The sequence below is a fragment of the Labrus mixtus genome, chromosome 8 (genome assembly GCF_963584025.1).
Source record: "Labrus mixtus chromosome 8, fLabMix1.1, whole genome shotgun sequence".
Taxonomy (NCBI): Eukaryota; Metazoa; Chordata; class Actinopteri; order Labriformes; family Labridae; genus Labrus; species Labrus mixtus.
Genome location: NC_083619.1, coordinates 10136319 through 10158268, shown reverse-complemented (window position 1 = coordinate 10158268; position 21950 = coordinate 10136319). Strand labels below are relative to the sequence as shown.

Sequence of the window (21950 nt, the reverse complement as noted above, 5' to 3'; positions counted from 1 at the left end):
TTTCATTGAGCAAGTCCCTGAGTCCTGGCTGCAGTGGTGCCAATGCTCACTCAGACTTGTGGATAGGGAGAACTTTTACACAATGTGAGTTAGGGCTGGGAAATATACCGTGTTTTTAGGACATATTGATATATTTTCAAACAACATATAGGCCAAGACAATATTGTTTCTATCGATATAGTTTATGTTGCGTTAAAATTCCAATAAACATTTCTTCCCTAGACCCAATAATTCGCCTATTTCTCCTCTCCATGTCTGTCCCTCTTTATCTGAGCATAAAACACAAAACGCATGCATACCAAAATATATAGTGTTTATTTTAATATGCAGGAATGGAACTTTTGTTTTTATTTTTATTTTTTTGTATTTTTTTTATATTTAAGGAGCATTTTAATTTAATTATATTATTTTTTATTTCACAAATTATGTCTTTATTTAAACTCGAAAATCATTGAGAGCATAGCCCTCATTTACAATGACGTCGAGCATGATAAACAATGAAAAATAACAAACATACATATGCACACATCACATATAAGTATATGCATATACTGTATATATACACACACATACTGTATATACACATCATAGATAAACAAAATCAGTTAAAAATCGACAAACAGATAATAAGAAGTATTCAAATCAAAATCATTTAAAACATGTGCCATCAGAAGTAAGGGAGTTAATAATTAAAGATCTAAAATGGCCATAAGAGACCGGTGCCTTGATTTTTAAAGTGCTTTGTAGCAAATTCCAAGCTGATGGTGCAAAGAAGCCAAAAGCAGATCTTCCAAGCTCAGAATGAGCTCTAGGAACCTGCAGTGTAAGCCAGTCATTTGATCGTGTGTAATGCAAGTGGGTATTTTATTTCGATGTCATAGCCTACATGTCAACATCCTGCAGCTGGCTGTTTATTAAAGTGCCTGTATAACTTTTGGAATTTAGCACATGTGGATTTGACTCAGAACTGACTTTGTTTTTGGTATTTCTTTACAGGAAAAAAATATTCCATTCAGCCAAACAATATCGACCAGCCCTATAACGTGAATGTTTTGTGTAGTATAGAATTCAACACATTTGTGCTATTTAATGAAAATCACAGCAATGTTTCTACATAACACTCTTCAATTAACTTTCAATGGTTAAAACAAAAAAGTGCCCCCCCCCCCGGTCAGCTTACATTTGCTTTGGCAGCATTCCTGAAACAGAGTTAGACCCTGTGTGACGCAGGAGGCAGAAAGGACAATCATGATGTTTAACTTGGCTCTGTTTTCCAGTTTGAAGTACAAGTTATATACAGCCCAAACTGCTGGAGCTCTTCCTCTCCTTTCTGTGCTCTTCCACTCTCTTACCTCTTGCATGTGCATTTCTCTCAGAATGAATCCCCTGGGCATCACCGTGGTTCTGGTTCTACTTGTAGGTGCGTGGGCTCAGGTCACTTTTCTGCGACCCGAGTGTGACTCCCCTGAGGCAGAGGAGGCTGCTCTAGTGGCTCAAGATTACCTTAATGCCCAGCACACCCATGGCTACAAATATGCACTGAACAGGATTGAAGACATCAAAATCTATTCTACAGTAAGTCAGCAGATGTAGAGATTGTACATTTTCAGATATAGTTCCCCCTTTTCCAGCCAGGAACATGGGATTCAGTTCATATGAAAGTGATCAATTCATATCGTCCTGAAAACTAACAAGATCACATGATTTGAAGGATAAAACTGTAGAATGTAACATGAATGTGTCATTTTGGATTTTCACAGCAAAGACAATAATTTGCAATGCTTAAAAGCTTTTCTATACTTGAATGTTTCTGTGACTTTTACATTGTGTCTTTTACATCAGACCCCTAAATATGCTACAATATATTACCAAGCAATATGTGTTTGATGTCTCTGTATACAAATCTTTATTCAAACATGTAAAAAAAAAAAGGTTTTAAAGAAATACTATGCTTTACTGCAGAGGCTTATGTCTGCAGTATAGCATAGCATAATGATGTCTGTCTGATGAAGTAGAAACTAAAAAACAACAACTAAAAAGCACAACTTAGTGTCAAGTTTTACCTCTTTTTAGCCCATGGGAAACATCACATATGACCTGGAAATTGAACTGTTGGAGACAGACTGTCATGTGTTGGATCCTACACCTCTTGCCAACTGCACAGTCAGACCCAAAGCACTTACGGTAAGACCACATTGTATTACTATATAAAAATGTAGGTGCAGTTGTAATACTTAGACTGTTTATTTGTCTCCTATCAGGCAGTAGAAGGAGACTGTGATGTGGTGCTGACGACGGTCGATGGAGCTCTGGCTGTCACAGCATTCAAATGTAAAACAGAAGGTAAACTTTCTCATAACACACTTATGAACACTGACATTTACATACCCACCATACATGCACAATCATCTATATCGCTTTCTTTTTTGACATATAGAATCAACAGAGGACATTTGCTTAGGCTGTCCAACCCTCCTCCCCCTAAATGACACAGCAGCACTGGACTTTGTCCATGCCTCTCTAGTAACTGTTAACAACTTTACTGTAAACGGGACATACATTATTCTGGAGGTTGGACGGATGTTGTCACAGGTTGGCCATTGCATTTTTCAATTAACTAAAATATTTATGCAGAAGCACATTATAACTTGTGTCTGTGTGAAAATCACTACATTTCAATACCTTGTTTCAGGTCTTTCCCGGTGGGCCGATCTATTCCGCAGAATATGTTATAACTGAGGCTTACTGCACTAATGATAACTGCGTACCCTTGATTAATGACATGGCTGTAAGTATACCAAGCATACGTTTAGTTTTTCCACAAAAACAACAATTTTAAGTACTTATATGCATAATTATTATTTATTATATACTCTTTTTCTTAGCCCTGCATAAATTGAAGATGGCGAAAATTATGTATCTGGTCTCAAGTGCCATTCAAAACTGTACAAATGAAATAAAAATGTTTTTCTCAACCAGGCACGGGGTATCTGTTTTGCAAAAGGTCGGAATGCTGACCACACAGTGGACTGTAGGATGTTTGCTACTATGGTAAAATACTCTGACCTCAAACTGTTTTCTATGCCATTTAATAAGGCATGACCTTTGTTTTATCACATTTATAAAGATGATTTTTTTCTAACCATGTCTTGTTGCATAAACATTTACAGATGCCTTTTGTAGATGCTAACAGCACAGCAACTGCAGCTACTGCCCTTCCACCAGCGGTCCACGGACATACAGGCAGCCTGTCAGCCAAGCATGGTTTGAGATTCCACAAACTGACAGCTTTACATGACCCCCAGCTAAGTGGTCTTCTGTCTGCTTCTGAGTCAGATGAAATTATACTTGTAGCTCCTGCAGTGATTAATGTAGTTGCAGATCCAGTTGCTGCTCCGACTGCAGCTGATCCTGCTCCGACTGCTGCTGATCCTTCTACAGATCCTGCTGCAGCTGCTGTTCTAGCTGATGACATTATATCTGTCTCAGATGCTTCCTCCAGTAAAGAGGTCCCTTCTGTTCTGTTTAAGAGAGATGTTGTTGCTGCCTCCGCCCCAGCAACTAAAACTGATACCTTTATTCTTGTTCCAGTGTGCCCAGGAAGGATCAGATTTTTTTAAGTGTTCATGTTCGATAGACTATAACTGCTTCAATCAGCCACACTGACAACAGTATAATTTGTGACTTTTATACATGAACATGTCCTGTGAAAGCAAGTTGTAACAGAAATGCATTTCATAATAAAATCTGTTATTTAAAAATGCATCCCTAAAGATCAGTATGCAGTGTAAAACAACGTCAAGTTCCTAGAAAAGGTGTTAAGATTTGCATTTGGTGCAGTTTATTAAATCTCTTCAGACTGAGCTTTTCTTTGATAGTTATTTATCCTTTGAATGTTTTGAAAATACGTCTAATCCAAATTAACAGTAGTCAATGAACATTTAGTTGTTACATAATACCTTCCAGAAGTTAAAGATAAACTGATTGACTTTAGTCTCTACACAAAGTGCCTATACCCATGAGTTTCCTTGTCATATCTTGATTGGGAAACTAATTTATTTGCCAATTGTGTTGACTCATACCATTGACATTTTTGTGAACCCACTGACATTTCCACAAATTGGCCAACTGAAAGCAACTCAGTGAAGGAAAAGAAAAAAAAAAATGTGCAGACTGAAATTGAAACATATCAAGAGGAAAATGCCCTGTCAGGCAGTTCCCATTTAGGCCAGCGTTGATTGGATAACTCAGTGGTATTTATTTTAATGGTCAATGTTCAGGAAGTAACAGTTCATGGCAACACAAAATAAGAAAAACAAACAGGTTCCACAAGGTCGATGCACCTTTCATCCTACTCTGTAGATGTAAAACCATGTATCCAACGTGTACTGTAAATTTTGAACCTGGTCAAAAATTAAGAATGTCCTTGACTGCCCATGCCAAGAGAGATAAGTACCGACACAACACCATGCTATCAAAATTCAGCCATTGCACAAGTGAATCAAAGCAACTTTTTTAAAATACTGGAAGTAAAAATAAAGACAGACAAATAAAGTATGCTTCAATCATTTATTGAGGGCAACTCATTTCTGCTTCCAATTTTCACCTTCTCCCTGAATGGGTTGGTGAAGTCCTGCAAGAGAGAAGCTTTAGTAACAAAGTGTGGTATAAGAATAAATAAACATTTAAAAACCTTTACATACCATTTGCTGGGTGGTTAACTGCAGAACTCTATTGTCGAAATGCCTTTGCAGGAATCAGAGGTGGAATTATTTTGCCTGAGTCAAGTAGTGCTGTGGGGGTCCAGAAGTCGGAGTTTTGGCTTAGAATTTTGAGCTGAAAGAGGGATCCTGGGGTAAAGGCAAAAAATGAGGGCCAACCGGTGCAGCGAAGTGATGCAACAAGCTTGAGCCATCACCAGGTCTTTGCATGTAGTCTGTATTCCGGGGTAAGGGATTAGACTGTACTCTCCCCATCTATTTGGGAAATTGGGGTTTCTCCTGTGGGGGCTTTGCATTTTGAAGATGTATTTTATTTTGATGCCTTGCAAGATTTTGTGCGAGGAGGTTTGAACCATGAAAGAGGTCTCTGGCAGGCAGGGGTGGTCCATTGTAGCCAGTTGTCTACCTTCCTGGTGGACCATGTTGGAGAAGCACATCACTCCTTTGTTCAGATTCCTTTGAGCCACTGACAAAAAGGTTGTGAGGCAGGGTTAGGGATCCCATGGTTAGGTGCCTGAGCACCTTATTGCAGGTAGGGAGGGACCAGATAATTATAAGGTTCATGCTGGGCTTGATTATGTCTGAGCTCTTCAGAGCCCATGGAGTTGCTGTTGGATGGCAATGGTTTATTTTGCTCCTCAGCTGAAGGTTGGCCATGTTGCACTTGATTACTCCGAGTTTGTGGTTGAGAGGACCCACTGTAGTGTCTCGGTAATTTCTGTAGATATTCATTTGGCCACTGAGGCAATGGGTTAGGTACAACATAAGGGTAACTTGGTTGTTGATTTGTAGGGTTTCTAGGATTACTACCACTCATGGCATCAGGGTTGGAATCTGGTGGCTGCCTCCTATTTTTACAAGGAATGGGCTGAGAGTCGACAGGTGCAGAGGTGGAAGTTGTGGTTGGCATTTGAGGAAGCGGAGGAAACCCCAAACCTTGGTCAAACCCAGAATAAACCCCTGTAGGGAGGAATGGCAGACCTGTATAGACTTGACCTGTCTCCTTTGCAGGTACAATGTGATGCAGATGTTGATGAAAAGCAATTTGTACACAACAATTAGATAATCCAGATGGGCAAGATTTAGGGCAGTATACAGGGCTCTGAGGGTCTTCAGGCTGTGGCTGTGGAGGAGCTGCAGTTGGCCTCTCAGCTGGCTTGGGGGGAAATGGCTGGTACACTTGACCGCGAGTAACTTTAGGCTTTGTTGCTGGTTTAGGCGTATTGTAGTAGAATGGAAGGAGCATTTGTCCCTGAGGGTCTTGAGGCTGTGGCTGTGCAGGAGCTGCAGTTGGTCTCTCAGCTGGCTTCCAGGGAAACGGCTGGTGCACTTGGCCCTGAAGAACTTCAGGCTTTGGTGGTTCTAGGGGTGCATTGGGTTTTGTTGCTGGTTTATTTTCAGGGTTTGACTGAAGGGGGCAGTGAACTGGATGGAGCATTTGTCCCTGAGGGTCTTGAGGCTGTGGCTGCACAGGAGCTGCAGTTGGTCTCTCAGCTGGCTTCCAGGGAAACAGCTGGTGTGCGTGGCCCTGAAGAACTTCAGGCTTTGGTGGTTCAAGGGGTGCAGTGGGTTCATCTTCAGGTTGAGAGTAGAGGGGGTAGTAAACTGGATGGAGAACATGTTCCTGAGGGTCTTCAGGCTGTGGCTGCACAGGAGGTGTGTTGAGGGAAAATGGCTGGTGCATTTGGCCCCAAGTAACTTCTGGCTTTAGTGGTTTTGGTGGAACAGTGGGCATTTGTTGATAGTAGTCGGGGTTGAATGGCTGATATACTTCAGGCTGTGAAGGTTTGGGGGCAGTTGTTTTTTCAGACTCTGGTTGAGTGTGGAATATCTGGTGTACTTTGCCCTGAGGCTGTGGTGGTCTTTGGGGATTTGTAGCTGGTTTATTGTCAGATTCTGGCTGAGGGTATAAGGAGTAGTGGTAAAATGGATCGTATTTTTGACCTTGAGGGGCAGTAGGCATTTCAGCTGGTGTCTGAGGGGCTTCAGTCTGTGGTGGCTCAAAAGCCGGGGTTGGTGCTCCAGTTTCTTGGTTTGGGTCCTTTACAGGATTCTTAGTGGTTTCAGCTGGTGACATTGATGGACAGGATATTTTAGCCTCTCCATCTCCAGCCAGTTCCAGTGTATACATGCCATCCTAGAGAGAAATATATCAAAATGTTCAACTTTAATAAAAAAGGACATTTTTAGTATGCAAGTAAATTGTTCCATACCTTTGTCTTCAGGCAGGGTGCATAGTGAACAGAGATGACCACGCCTTCAGGATGAGCAACAATACTGAACCCACATCTCGGCGAGGCAGTCATCAAAGGCTCCCAGTCACCTGTCACTGTAAAATACTATTCATTACTTCAAGGCACATTTTCCAAGGATGTTAGGGAATTTAGTAAGGAAGAAATGTTTAGTTTGCCACTCTCAGCATTTGCCTATCAATCTGAAAATAAGATGACTGCAAACTTTAAGTACGAGTCAGTTATTTGAAATACATTTAACAACTTCCTTTAATACTCAATGCATGTTGCCATTCATTGTTTCTACTGGGCAGTGTTAAGTGGGTCAGTGACAAATAAGGGTTGTTCAGATGACCAATTCATATATCTTTATAAACACAATTTGAAAGCATGCATCAGGTTCATTAAAATGTGAGATTTGTATTCATGTTGGTTTTGCGTTTTTTAAAATGACATTTAAACCTTTTTTGAAAAGGTAAGACTAAAGGGACCTAAAAATATCAAGTGGTGTAACCACTGAAAAATTAAGAATAATTTATACATCTAGAGTATATGCAAGTGTACTCATGATTGTAATTACTTTAAAATAGCACAAGAAAATAGATTTTATTAGGATTATCACTAAATTATGCCCTTTTTCAATACTGAGCGGGACACAAAGCTGAAAACACCTGTTTTCTAATTAATTTTTGGCAAATGATACAAAAAACATGTTATGTCACTGCAATAGAGGACTACTTTTATTCAGCTTTGATTTTCCTGTATTGTATTATATTTTTTTACAAGAAATACTGGTTCCACCAATTGATGCAAACCAGTTACACCAACTGACCATGCTGCTTCTACAGTCAAAGGCCATTGTTTTTTGAAGAAATTGTTGTTAGCTTCCTCCATTTTATGTTTGCGCCACCTACTAAAGTGCACAGAATACCAGTACACTGATGACAGTATACATATAACACAGAATAGCATAAAACTGAAGTGAATAGATCGGCCTTTTGGATGGGTCTCATACATCGGCAAATTCTTACTGATACCTGATCTAGCTGTCTTAGTCAGGATCGGTGCATCCTTAATTAATTCATATCTTAAGTAAATTACAACATCTGACCAAAATCTTCAGGTGGAATTCATTTCTTCAGTATATGGAATAAACCCAAGGTACTTGTGCTCTAATCAAAGGATAACATACCCACAGGCAACACTTTACATCACTGCCACCTTCTATAGTACCAGACTTACGCAAGCAAGCTCCAGGTAGTGACACGCTCATACTACCTACCCAACCACATGGCCCCTGATAGCCAACACATCTAAAATGCAACTACCAGTGCCAATATTACAGCATACATGCATATATTAGATCATACATGTTTAAAGGTGCAATATGTAGATTTGGTGGTGAAATTTTAAAGTTGGAGAAGTGAAACAATTGTTTGATATATTTTCTGAACTGAATACACAAGCTTTATTTAAAGTAAAAAAATGGGTCCCTGGAACACTGTTGGAGATATAAAGCTACCAGGAGAGTTACGCTTTCACTGTTGCAGCCCCGCCACCATAACTTCTCCAGTAGCATTTAATCTTCAAAGCTTGTTACAGGGACCAAATTTTCATCTAAGGACAGTTTGCGTGATGGACATATACCACATAATCTGTAAATTTCTCCAACTTTCACATTTTTCTACCAAATCTACATAAAAGTAAATGGAACAACAATATGCAATTTTAAGCCAAACATTTACAAAATGCCAGGGCATTTTGTCCTAGACCCTTGATAGTAAGGTTGTGGATGGATAACCACTTTTATCAACATACAAAAAAACTCTGATATTTGACAAAAGTGGCCTCTAACAGAAAGGCTTGTCATAAAAGTCAAATAGTGTAACCAGTTACACCATTTGACAATTCCACTTCAAATCAAATTTGACAGGCATTATCATTGACACCCATGTAAGCACATTTCCTGGTGTGAACATTTCTAATTTTCAAAGTGAATACAAATTTTGATAATTATCATAAATTGTTGATGTTTTTCTGAGGTCATACCATTTGACATACCTGACCACGCCCTTAAAATGTCCAATTATCTCATGTTTAAAAGAGAGTTGCTAAACTTAGCCTGCAGCAGTTAGGACCATCAGGGGTTCTTTGTGATATAATTTCTTGTCACATGAATATATTAACAAAATGGCTCCTTCAAATGGTGGTTACACCATGTTGACAATTTGGTACTTGACTGGGTGACACGATTTCCCCCAAATAATTATAATAATAAAGAACAATGATGTTCCATTACTTTTATTTACTATTGAACAGATCTATTGTAAGATTATGCCAGGCTAGTTCATAGGGTGTTCTATGAAAATTTTACCTTTTTAAAGCCAGTTTAATTCTTTGGTACAAAGTTTCAACGGTTACACCACTTAGACATTTTTGCCTAAATACCCCAATTATTCTCTAAAAATGTATAATAAATATACATTTTAGACTAGGTCCTCAAAACAAAGGATGAAAGCATGTCATCTGTGCATTTATTTTAAACCTTTAAAAGTTAACCAAACCTTAAGAACAAAATAAAATGAGCGTCACGTCATTGACCCAAATATGTTTAACCAGGAAATACTTACACTTCACTTTTATATCTGCAACAGAAGTAGTCGAGTCCATTTTCACTACCATGTTCTCAGCATGGCAGGTGACGATTGGAGGGTTGGGTGAAGGCTGCTTCATCAAAGGGCACGACATCTTTACTGGTAAACCCCCCCAGCGCAGTGGGAGTACATAAGTGTCCTCCTGAAACCAGCAAAATAAAGTTTATAAGAGTGCATGTGTGCAGTTTTTACACATTGCATTAAGAACAGAGTATCCCACCTCCAGCGCTACAAAGCAGCCATCATATGGTGCAACCAAGACCAAATCTCTTAGTGTTGACCTGATGGAGTAACCACAGCTTGCGGGCAAGTTGGACAGTGGCAGAGGAGAAAGGCGACTTCCTGAGCAAAAAAGAAAAAAAACATTATAGTGTATGAAACTGCTAAAAGTTATCCTGAAATGAGTGAAAATTTCACCAACTCCCCCGGAGATTGAAACTCACCCCTGTCAACAAACAACAGAGATCCAGGGGTGGAAGCAGCATCTAGGACTTGAAGCTTCATAGAGTTTCCAGTGCATTCAACCTTGGGTTCCATTTGAAGGAGATGTTTCACTGCTGCATAGTCTCGCCTCTGTCTTGACAAGCCATGATCACGTCCATCAGGTTGCTTGGACTCCCCCCAACCTAAAAATAAGCCTTATGTAAATTCAATCATGTAAAATGTTCACATACTGATTAAATACCAGGTTAAAATTCATACTAGAGACTTGATTTAAAATGGTGTAATTAACTTTAGTAGAGTGCAGATTAAGACAATAATTTAACATACCCATGTCTGCCTGGTAACCTGTATCAATTTCCAGTAGGTTCTCGGAGTCCTCAGCACCTTGAAGAGGATTCTGCCCAATCAAGAGTTTTCCAGGATGCAATTCACGCTGCTCATTTTCACCATGGCTAACTGTTGGATTACCTCTTGCTTTATCCAATGCCTTAAGCTTTGTAAGTCTTGTGCCATGGCAAAATGAACATACAACCAAAAATAGTACTAAAGATAATAAAATCTCACTGCCCCAACATCCTCTACACGCCATTTGAACAACAAAAAAACAATGCACAGGCAGGATACCTGAGCCGAGTGCCGCTATCACTGAACTGTAATCCACACAGGCTGAGCTTAAAAAAGCCTCTGTACACCTACACAGGTGTTCGTAATTACCCTGGCTAATTAGACAAGGTCAGGTTATCAATAGGCGGAGCCATGGGGAGTGTTTATGATGTAATAAATTCTAAGCACCAATAGGTATGATAACAGGTCATCAAGTCCTCCTGTTCCTGTCCCAAACTGTTCCTTCAAAATTAACAGGGTAGTGGAGCTGTCAGTCAAACAAACTTGTACACACCCACCTATTCCTTAGAAGAGGTCCAATCATCTCAATCACTTACACCTTTATTGATTTTGTACAGAGGCTTTGCTTGGTCTTATGGTGCATTCATGTGGTGTCGGACACATAGGAAAAAAACGAATTTCCGAGTTGTAAAATGCACATGAACACCTGCTCTTTTTTGTGTGCTGTTGTTACAACATTCAGACTTTCCAAACTCAAATCACGTGAACACACTAAAGTCGGAAGGACGACTTCCCAACTCAGAAACTTGGACCACCCGAGCAGCATTAAATCCAACTAATCAAGAAAAAGGCCTCAGCAGGTCTCTCCAGTCAAGCAATTAAGTGTGGGGCAACACTTTGTGGCACAAAATACTCAAAGCTGTGATAAAGTGTTTCAGTGGTAATCAAATAAGTAAAGGATACAACAATTTGTTCTACTTAAAAAGCCTATGACTTTTCTAGCTTGTCATTGTTCGGACATAATTTGTATAAATGTATCTAGTAGGCATCCTAGTTTACAAAAGAAAGCAACATATGATCCTGACTTTGGGGTGAATGTTTTATGATGCACATCTGATCAATGGCTATCTATACGTATAGCCATATGAAAACATAAGCTCTTTGGTTTGGCTGTTTCTTTCTTTTTTTTTTAACTATGGTATGACAAAGGTTCAAAGAATAAGGTATTTACACGTGATGTGAGGACAGGCAGAACTAATACTGGGATCACATTTTTTATTTAAAAAAAAAAAAAAAAAAAAAGATAATTTGTGTACTTACATTAGACACAATGAGATGGCATTGATTTATCATTTACAACGCAACCTCTCCATAAGTAAAATACTGATGTTCAAATATGATCTTTTTCATTGATTTAAATTGTCCAAATAAGTTACAATTAAAATTTCTGTCAACAATTAAAACTGAGACGCAGTGGAAAAAATATACATATACAAAACTTGTTTGTGTGATACTCTGTTAATTGTGCTGCTGCCTGTCCTGGCCAGGACACTCTTGAAAAAAATATTTTTAATCTCAATGAGTTTCTTTTCTGGGTAAATTAAGGTTAAATAAAAAAATATATATAATAGAACGAGACACAGCAATAACAGAAGAAAAAAATTGAACCTAAACCGAAAATCATGTTTGTTTTGTACAGGGTTAACTGAAGACAGTCAGTAGTTGCTTCCTTTTTGTTGAATCAAGTGAGTATAAAAATCTTTCAACAAAGGTTTCATTGTGACTGCACCAGAGTATGAAAAATTACCTTTTGTCTTCAGACATAGTATCTTTATGACTTTATTTATTGAATTTGAAAATGTGGTTTATTTCTTCCCTTTCTGGAAAAAATAATTTTAGTGGCCTTATTTCTATGACTGTTACACCCCAACCACAGGGAGAGAGCTTGACTACATCCTGACACTAGATACTCTCAATTAGAGAAAAGTAACTGGTTCAAGAACAGTGAGTAGTGCTTCTCTATTTCAGACATTACAATATCCTGAGCTAGTCTGAATCAGTCCACACGTTTGTTCTCATTGGGCAACAGAGAGGACATGTTGACTTCAACTCTGGTTGGAATAACTTTTATTTGATCTATCTGTAAACAAGACGTCTTCAACAATTGATGGCATTTGAAATAGCAGATTTTGTGGCAGAAGAAATTTTCCAACTCAAAAAAAACAAAAATAAGACAAAATATTTCAAATTTCTTTTTCCGTTGTTTAATTCTGTACATAGTCAACAAAGTCTGGAGATTACTGATGCCAAAATATCCCTTCGGGAAGTGCCATTAAAAGTTACTTCTTACCAGGGCAGCAGTTAAAAATCCAACTCGTAGTAGCAACAGATCAGATCAATTTTATGGCACAGAATAGTTATTCTCAGAAAGTTTTCACAAGACAACTTACAAATGTTCTTATTCCAACCAACACCATTTTCAATATGTTAATTGTACACAGCATTGTTTTTTTTTTTTGTTTTTTTTTTTTAAATATACCTCTAAGTACCGTACTATGACAATTTGTGAATACACCTTTGATGACTAAAGCACAAGGCAAATTATTTCCAAAGTGTTGGAGGCCAACAGCCTGGATTTACAGTCAAAATGCATTTGTACTGTAGTAAAATGACAATGCTGTTTCATTGGTTTACGGACATGAAGTTAGCAACAAATCAATTAGTGATGAAACATTTAAGTAGTGTTGAAGTCTAAGGAAGCAGTAAAATGTTTTACAGTCATCTGGAGTCGTCTTTATGATTTACAGTCAACAGGCGATGCCAACAATCAATCAGGATAAGCTGAAGCAGTTCTGAACATCCTTTTATACTGACAATTGGTCCAAAGGGGAGGCGGGGAGGGAAAATAACTCCACATTATGTGTGATGACTTTCAGAAAAATGTACAGCAAAAGTTGAGTGAGCTGTCACAAAGGTGGAATGTCCACTGAGGATCCCGGGTGTGTTGAAGTGTCATGACAACTTGATGCTGACCTTAAACTACACTCAAACAACAGCCCAACACCACATCATTAACTTTTTAAGACCACATTCAGGTACAACAGCAAAAGCATGTGATGGGGGGGGTTAACAAAAATAGTTGGGCTTGAGGATGGAGCATTGGTTCACATACAGGACTTTGTCAGAGGAAGGTTTTTTTTTCTTTTCTTTTTTCAAACTGATGCGTGATGATATGAGAAGATGGTTTTGGCTGGAATATTACGCAGGGACAGAAAAAGGGCAAGGGACTGGGATTTGTATGCTAGAGACAGTATGCATGCAACCTTTATATGCCTACATGCTGATGAAAAAAAACAACCTCAAAAATGGCATCTTTTAATAATGCTCACAAAGCATATCTATGCAACTGTCAGCACAATTACATATGTACTTCTCCTCGGATTATTAACCGGTGAATGTTATACAAGGCGAGTCCAATTTTGTGTTTCACTTTTATTACACTTTGCTAACATTTTTTGCACATTTTGGGTTAATAAACATTTCAATTAACATGCCATAACTTTAGTGCCAACACTGAAGTACAATGGTAGGGGTGGGGAAGGTTTAAGTAAAAGAAAAACAGGAGTGTATGGGGAGTTTAGCCAAAAAAAAGGGGGCGTGTATAAAAGTAGACTGGGGAAGAAGTAACATTGTATGCCATCTAATCCTGGAAGTAGTGTCAACACAATGCGCTGTTAAGTTGATGAATGGATGGAGAGGTTGCTTAATATCCACACTTCCTCAGGTGGTCAGCCATTGAATGTGCTTTCTTGTTAAGAGTTCCACCATGGATCGCCTCCTTTCCCATGACTATAACCAATGCTGGAGCACACAAGGAAAAAAAGAGAAATGAACAAAGTTGAAGAGTCTCCCCCTCAGACAGGACGAAGGAGGGGGGAACTAAGGTGACACAGTATCTTACCACTCTTCATTGCTATTAAAAGTTTCCAAGACATTTGACTGCTTGCAGGAGAAATCTTAACAGCAATATTTTCTTTTCTCTTCTTTTTTGTCCCTCATTTTTTCTAAGTGAGCTTGAAAACATTAAAACCCTGAATCCCTCAAGTATTTTGCCATTGAGAAAGCCTTCTTATTCAATCCGCCTCCGTGGACCCCTTCTTTGCCCATTACAAGAACCAAAACTGAAAGAAAAGAGATAGAAAAGGGGACAGTTTAGAAAAGGAAAAAGGTAAAAAGAAAAGCATTCCAAGTAAGAAGTACCATCACCAGAAGTGTGTAAATTCATGGATATTCAACCATGTGTCATACAGGGCAAACTATCTGTAGGGTTTCTTTGCTAGCACATACAGCAATCAGGTACTACTGAACTAGTTTTATTTAACCAGAAAAAACTAAGTGTACAATTTGAAAGTGTGACTATGTAACTGGGAATAATTATTTCCAGATTAAAAGGATTCCATTTTTCCCCTCACTTTAACAATTTTCTCTCATCTTGCCATCTTCTAACACATGGTTGAAAATAAGCACTGAAAGACATTTTTAATTCAACAGTTGCAAGCTATGGGAGGTTATTGCACTTGATAGATCAGCACATCTACTGCTGACCTCTGCTTTAGCAGCAAACCAGATTTCACTTAACATTAACGAGCCAGGGGAAAAAGAAAAAATGTTTTGCAGGAGCATAGAGCACTAAGGGGATGATTGGCTCATTCTGCAAAATCAAGACAGCTACAAAAGAAACATGCAAGGGCTTAATCAGGTAAACATTAACTCCCATACAGTTGTGTGTGAAGAATTTAAAAATCTTATTGCACCTAGGGGTGCAAATTAGAAATATACCTTAACCTCACTTTCTAGTACAACATGCAAAGCAGGAGAGTGACAGTTAGAAATGAGGCAGTGTTGGAAGCTTGAAATAAAAAGAGTTTGGTTTAGATCAGTGTTTCCCATAAAATAATTGTTTTTGCTCCCTTTTCAAGATGAAGTGAGAATTCATTAAAAAGACTTACACAGCTTCGCTAGCTTTAAACCTGAATGGACTTAAATGGCTTGTGTATACACAATGCTATTTTGAAAGAAATATCAGTCTCCCAATTGAGGCCACAAAGGCAAACAGAGTACATTATCCAACCCCTGGTTTGTTTCATTTACATCAAATCAGATATTTTGATTTCATAAGTCTGTATGTATTTTTTTTCCTTTCCCTGATGTCCATGACTTAAGGCTCTGATAAACAAAAGTCATTTGTGAGCATTGGAGCGGCAGCAATTTGACAACACATCAAAATGAAAATTACACTATTTGGAGAGAATATGTGAACAAGTATTTATTTCAGCAATTTTAGGCAAAAAAAAAAAAGTTAAATATCTGCTGGTTGCAGCTTCAAGTTATGGATGGTGCTTTTTGTCATTTGTTTAAGTAAATAATGAGCCTTTGGGTTCTGAAAAAAACACATTTGAAGACAGTTTTGTCTGTGGTAATCTGTGATGAGCATTTTCTCACTTTTATACTTAATGAATAATTGGCAGATTGTTGATTATGAAAGGGATGGTTAGTTTTAGCTAACTCCAAGCTTTCCTTAAACACAGATCACTAATTGGCGACAAAGAAAGCCTAAAAACAAACAAATGTCATTATTACATACGTTACATCACTCAATTTGTCCATTTAATGTAGAATTGTGAAAGGGAAAGGTTCATCATTTCCTACACGCCAAGATGACGTCTCCAAATGTCATGTTTTGTCGGACAAACATCAAATTTTCTCATTGAAGGAGCTGGATCCAGAAACAATCTTGAAATAATTTAGAAAAAACTAAATTGTTTATTTCACTTCCATGAGTCACTAAACCCATGTGAAGTAGCCTGAATACAATGTGTTTTTGCAAACAAAAAAAACTTAACATAGTTGTACTAAAGTGAATTAATTTTTTTTTTTTAAATAGCCTATACATGTACCTTTTCCGGCTCTTCCCACAGAGACGTTGTATGTAGGTTCTCCTCCTTGGCTCTTCGTCCTGATGTCCATTGTCCAGTCCCCGTCATCATGCAGGCTGTCTCTGAGGACTGAACACTTCTTTGAGCCCAGAGTGAGACCGCTGGTGTAAAAGGTCTCTCTATCCTTACCAATAAGGACATCGATTTCTTGAGACTAAAAAACACACAAAAACGACAGGCATGTTGCAATTTCAGTCAGAAGTACTCAAATAAAAGAAGCTTGTGGTTAGAGGGGCGGCTGTGAATCACCAGGGATTCAATCCCCAGCTCCTGCAGCCATATGTGAATATGTCCTTGGGCAAGACACCTGACCCCAAGTTGCTCCCGATGCAGCAGAGTATGAATGTGTATGAATAGATTAGTTAACACTGATGGACACTTTACATAAACAGCCTTGTCCATCAGTGTGTAAAAGGGCATCTGCGGAGTAAAAAGTGCTTTGAGTAGTCAAATGATTAGAAAAGTGCTACACAATCTAAAGTCCATTTACCATTCATTACAAGTTCCCCAGTGGACACAAAGGCTCAATATGTTAAAGAACATATGTTCACAATGTCCTCATGAAGGTAAATGATTTGCCAGAGAAGTCAAAGAGCACTATTTTGGTGAAGGGAAAAATATTGGCAATATAAAGCTCATTAAAAAAATATTAATATGCACAGCCCTGAGCTCTGGCAGGTTTTGCTTCAATTTATTTGCTTTTGTTATGACGGATTATATAGATGAACTGATTATATAATAATAGATAGATGAACTGTGTTAAAATTATAATAAAATGACCATTCTGCAGCCCCATTTCATTCATTAGTAAAACTACCTGGCCCATACTATATATATCATTAGTGATTCTAATCTGAAATTTACATGAGGTATGTGCATATAAGTCGAAAAATATGCAAATGTATGATATAGGTTCCATAAACTCATGGACCTGAACACATTATATCCCTTGTCTGCAGTAACTGGCGGAAGTAAGGTGACGTCTCTGCAGCGGACTAGCTCTCAAGCCATCCAATGCAATTAATGGAAAAACGTTTTCTTCCCATCAAAAATGATACACGGTTGAATATACTGCTTGATTGCCCCCTTTGAATATTAAAAGAGCTCCACCTAAGGCCGTTCTGACCACAGGTAGTCGGTAAAGCAGCAGCTTAACGTTAGCTAATCAAAGCGGCCGTGCACACAAAAGCATGCACGTTTTCTCAAGTCAGACCCCGTCTACTCAGCTTTTAAATTGGCCTCTCTCATTTGTGTATAAATATCCTAATTGGTGGTTGGTCATGGGAACTAATTACTTCATTTATTTGTTTGAGGTGCAAGCTGTAGAGAGTAGAGTCTTATGTGATCCACACGCGGTCTAATCCCGCAGTGTTTCCTTATAGACAGGCCACTCATCAACTAGCTAGCTCGCTAAGCTAGCACCGTACCATTAGCCTGCGAGGTAAAGGTCTTACCGCTTTTTCATTCTGGTGAGCGTCTGTGAGGGCTTATTCATAACAACATTGTCACACAATTTGACTCTAATTATGTCATTTTCACTACTCACCGTGATATTGTTGAACATACCACCGGCATGTGCTGCCCAAACATATTTGGCGTCCGTAAACCCAACAATGGCGCTATCCTGACAGCTGCCATCGGCCATCAGGTTTTCCACGTAGCTTTGCCAAGACATGTTCAAGAAATTGATGCTATATAAAAATGCCTACAGCTTTGGAAGTAAGGTTTCCAATTAATTTCAATTCAGAGAAAAGCCTACAGACGAATTGAAGTCTCCAATGTAACCCACACTTCCGCGTTCACCGACGTCAAGGCTGGGGCAGCAAAGAAAGCCAGGGCAGTGAGGCAGCGGCAGGGTGTAGTCCGTATCAGATCACTCCGCACAATGAGCGCCCTCCCCGGCGCTTTTATGGCAGCAGGCGGCGGAATAAAGAGGGACAAGCCAAGAGTCAACTGTCTGAGGGAATGCCGGGGTACACAAGGAGGAGGATGGGGGTGTACAGACCGAATCGCTGCTCAATCATTCTTTCATTCATCTGATGTATTTTTATGTTTTAGTAGGAATATCATCAAAGACTGTCATATAAGTGGATTGTACTTTTGTTCTATTTGGGGGCTCTTGGGGACCAGCTGCAACACTCTAAACATCGTCTTCAAAGCCCAATGGTTGGGGATCTAATTTGTTGAGATAAGATAGACTTCCTTGATCCCCCATTGGAGGCAATTAAGTTTTTACAGCAGCTCAAAGCAATTGCCAGGATTACTCAAGAAGGCTAATAAATTAGGATAAATTCAAGAAACAAGTGTAGGCCTAATGACTGCAATAAACTTAGATATTAAAAAACAATTATGATAATGAATATACACTCTGCACACCCTCACTTGTGGAGAGATCGACCACTTATTTCCCACAGAAAAGTTGCCAACACACAATTTGAACTGATGATGTTTCTGAACTGACATGCTACAGAAAATTAAACATGATCTCAGTTTAAGGTCTTATTGGCCCATCTTGTATAATGTAGCATAACTTTGATTTCAAACAAAATACATAAATGAATGGTAAATGGACTTGAGCTTCAATAGCACTTTTCTATAGTTTTCTGACCACTCAAAGCGTTTTACACCGCAGATCACACCAACCCATTCACACACTGATGACAGAGGCTGCTATATGTGAAGTGTCCATCAATAATAACTAATCCATTCTACACATTCAGACATCGCTGATGAAGCAGCGGGAGCAACTCAGGGTTAAGTGTCTTGCCAAATCGGTCAGTTTGCTACAGGAGCTGGGTATCAAACCACCAACCTTCCAGGTAGACAACTGACTCTGATCCACAGGCTTCCATTAAGGGTTGAACAAATGACATTATGCATGCATGGTCATATATCGTATAAGCATGTTAAATGATAACTTTTTAGTTTGATAACAAGGCTTTATATCCTTTCACACTCGATAATCTTTAAAAAAAAAAAAAAAAAAGGGATGAGGGATAAAAAAACAACAAGAAAGGGAAGGCACTCTTCTGTTAAAAGAGAAATCAGCTTCAAGATCATCAGTTCTTCTTTTCAAGTCAGATATCAAATCTAAAATAGTCACTGGCCTCAGTTTTCCTACCAAAAGTGTATTTGACATTGTTTTTTAAACACATTGTATTATTCTGCAAACTGGACCTTAAAGCACAAAGTTCCACTGTTATTTTATTATTCTTGTTTGAACTATTAGTTATCTGAGACCCCATACACAAGGTCAGCGCTGATGAATTACAAAAATATGTTAAGCAAAAAAAAAGTAAATCAGATGAATGATGATGCTTAAGTTTTATTAACTTCACACAATGACACAAAGTTCAAATAAATTTGAACAAAAAAATATTCTTTAATAGCTCAAAAATGATCTCATAAACTGAGCCTGTGTCAAATTAAACATTTCAGAAACAAACCCTGTACCCAATGAAAAAAATGAGGATCAGAGGATAAGAAATAAAGATTGAATTACATTTTATTGAGATATAATACATAAGTTAATGAAGCCTGTTTTTCACTGTAAAATGTATTGTGTTATTTCTTGTAGGCCTATAAATATCTTTTGACATATTTCTAGGTCAACAAGTTCTTGTTCACTTGCTTATTGGTTTTTTTTATTGCATTAGCTGTTGATTAACTGGCATTAATGTGCATAAAACAATAGCCCTAAGGAACATAAAACCAGCTTAGATGGTGGAGAGTTCAAGGTTCATCCCAAATAACCAAAAAAGGAAGCAGAACCATGCCCTTTGAAATGAAAATACCACTTTTTGGCCACAGGTGGCAGTGTTCTCCATGTTTTTTTAATTACTCCTGTCATAGCCTGTCAAGTAAAACATTTCTGAGGCAGACCCATTAAAACGGGACTTTTAACAATTGTTTTTCCAATTTTAGACATACTTTATACGTTTAGTATAAGAGAGAAAAAAGGATTAAACTGGAGTCGTGGTCAGTGGAGGAAATTATACATATTTTAAAGAATAGTCCTTATTGTTGTTCTTGTTGTTTATAATTGATAGATTACAAATAAACGCAGAGTTAACTTTTTCTCTGATGTACTGGACTGATCATTGAGCCTCAGCGTGGTAAATCAACCTCATAGGGCTTTCAGTAACATGACATATTTTGAAAAAGCTTGACCAATTCGGCAAAGAATATCCTGCTATGTCGAGGTGTAATCTATAATAACAAGGTTGTTATAATACCCCAGCACAAACAACTTAATGGCAAGTGTAGGCTACAAGACTAAATGATAAATTTTGATTAATCACAAATGTGTATCAATTTACAAAAGGACCATTGGAACATCTTGTGAGTGCCTTTGCAACAAATACAAATAATTACAAAATACTGTTGGCTACAGTTGGCTAACATGGCTACCTGTGATGTCCTGCACTTTAGGCAGAGTCAAGAAGGAAGTCAGTAAAGTGTGTAAACCTGAGGTAATCACACTTCATCTTATTTACTACTCTGTAACATCTCTCTCTCTCTCTAATTCTACCCGCACAAGTCCAAACCATCATCTGCCCAATTTGGTCGCTGTTCTGTTTTGCTGCACAACATCCTAAAATTCATTATGTCCCACATTTACATTTATATGACTGACACTCGCCATGTCTGAATATATCTTTTTAGTTGTTTACTTTTTATTTTTATTTTTATTTATTTTTTTACAAAAAAGTTATTATTATTTGCAGTTAAATATGTCCTACCCATATTTGTCATGACATTTGAGCCAGGTTATGACAACCGTATTCCCTCAAAGCTGCAACAGTTGCTTCAAATGTGCATACTGGAATGCAGGTTGTAAAATACAGACTCAAAAACCTCCTGGGTAACAGAGGCTACAGTATTTTTTGGTGCGTTTCAGTTCCATTAAAACATTGTTGGGTAAAGTGTACACAGAGAATTACAACAACGAACCTTAACAAGACGATAACTGGATAGGAAGCTGCTTTTATTAGGTTATTGTACAGCCATTACATGAAGTTCTCCTGTAAAAGGACTGTGATTATAAAAGCAGGCATAAAGTAACACTGCAGCTTACATACATACTAAGAGAGAGGGAGGGCGAGAGACTTGATGCCTTCAGGTGACCTCCAATAAAGTCTGATCTTTAAGGTTAACAGAGAAAATAATTCTTTGACTATTTGCAAAAAGCGAGTATTCGGCTAGCTGCTGTAATTTAGAATTTAAATAACACAGAGCTTAGGTTAAATGTACAGCAATTTTGCTTTTAATATCTATTAAAATGATTCATGACTATTCAACATCAAATACAAATATGATACAAAAGGACATAAATTATTCATTTAGGCGACAAGTACTAAATACAACGAAATGCCATCATGGTTTAAATATAAAGTTACTTTGTTCAGTTTCTGTTTTGCGCTTTATCTGTATGAAGGATTGAGAATATGACCAATCAAGGACATAATTATCTGACCTTGTTAAACTGAGTTCTGCTATGTTACCTCATATTACAACATTTAGGCCTACTATTGGGAGGTATAGGGGCCCAGAAGTTAG

At 38.2% G+C, this 21950-nt stretch overlaps 3 protein-coding genes across 4 annotated transcripts; 1 reads left to right on the top strand and 2 right to left on the bottom strand.

Annotated features, from left to right (window-relative positions):
• Nucleotides 1–1282: 1282 nt before the first annotated feature.
• ahsg2 (alpha-2-HS-glycoprotein 2) lies at nucleotides 1283–3765 on the top strand. The gene is made up of 7 exons (XM_061044178.1): nucleotides 1283–1575; nucleotides 2074–2184; nucleotides 2262–2343; nucleotides 2438–2592; nucleotides 2693–2788; nucleotides 2980–3051; nucleotides 3171–3765. Exons 1-7 carry the CDS (start codon nucleotides 1360–1362, stop codon nucleotides 3618–3620), a joined length of 1182 nt encoding a protein of 393 aa, XP_060900161.1. The 5' UTR covers nucleotides 1283–1359; the 3' UTR covers nucleotides 3621–3765.
• A 790-nt stretch (nucleotides 3766–4555) lies between these two features.
• Nucleotides 4556–10721, bottom strand: LOC132978843 (uncharacterized). The gene is made up of 7 exons (XM_061044176.1): nucleotides 10378–10721; nucleotides 10050–10232; nucleotides 9827–9948; nucleotides 9583–9748; nucleotides 6935–7050; nucleotides 4704–6858; nucleotides 4556–4633 (listed from the first exon to the last, which is right to left on the bottom strand). Exons 1-6 carry the CDS (start codon nucleotides 10637–10639, stop codon nucleotides 5245–5247), a joined length of 2463 nt encoding a protein of 820 aa, XP_060900159.1. The 5' UTR covers nucleotides 10640–10721; the 3' UTR covers nucleotides 4556–4633; nucleotides 4704–5244.
• A 1784-nt stretch (nucleotides 10722–12505) lies between these two features.
• LOC132978842 (profilin-2-like) lies at nucleotides 12506–18271 on the bottom strand. 2 transcript variants are annotated; one of them, XM_061044175.1, is made up of 3 exons: nucleotides 17938–18271; nucleotides 16353–16545; nucleotides 12506–14576 (listed from the first exon to the last, which is right to left on the bottom strand). In XM_061044175.1, the coding sequence occupies exons 1-3, from the start codon at nucleotides 18064–18066 to the stop codon at nucleotides 14479–14481; spliced, it is 420 nt and encodes a 139-aa protein (XP_060900158.1). In that variant the 5' UTR covers nucleotides 18067–18271; the 3' UTR covers nucleotides 12506–14478. The 2 variants fall into 2 exon arrangements, with proteins under 2 accessions (XP_060900158.1, XP_060900157.1); XM_061044174.1 differs by having other exon boundaries at nucleotides 12506–14256; nucleotides 17938–18268.
• Between the last annotated feature and the right edge of the window lie 3679 nt (nucleotides 18272–21950).

Bases quoted from the DNA above. Each gene is read 5' to 3' on its own strand.
- ahsg2 (XM_061044178.1), top strand. From the start codon at position 1,360: ATGTGCATTTCTCTCAGAATGAATCCCCTGGGCATCACCGTGGTTCTG. The intron at 2,185-2,261 runs GTAAGACCACAT...GTCTCCTATCAG, and splicing joins TCAGACCCAAAGCACTTACG to GCAGTAGAAGGAGACTGTGA. The intron at 2,789-2,979 runs GTAAGTATACCA...TTTCTCAACCAG, and splicing joins CCTTGATTAATGACATGGCT to GCACGGGGTATCTGTTTTGC.
- LOC132978843 (XM_061044176.1), bottom strand. From the start codon at position 10,639: ATGGCGTGTAGAGGATGTTGGGGCAGTGAGATTTTATTATCTTTAGTA. The intron at 10,233-10,377 runs GTATGTTAAATT...GCTTATTTTTAG, and splicing joins AGGTTACCAGGCAGACATGG to GTTGGGGGGAGTCCAAGCAA. The intron at 9,749-9,826 runs GTGGGATACTCT...TGCTGGTTTCAG, and splicing joins GCTGCTTTGTAGCGCTGGAG to GAGGACACTTATGTACTCCC.
- LOC132978842 (XM_061044175.1), bottom strand. From the start codon at position 18,066: ATGTCTTGGCAAAGCTACGTGGAAAACCTGATGGCCGATGGCAGCTGT. The intron at 16,546-17,937 runs GTGAGTAGTGAA...TGTGTTTTTTAG, and splicing joins GTATGTTCAACAATATCACG to TCTCAAGAAATCGATGTCCT. The intron at 14,577-16,352 runs GTACATGTATAG...CTTTTCTTTCAG, and splicing joins TGTGGGAAGAGCCGGAAAAG to TTTTGGTTCTTGTAATGGGC.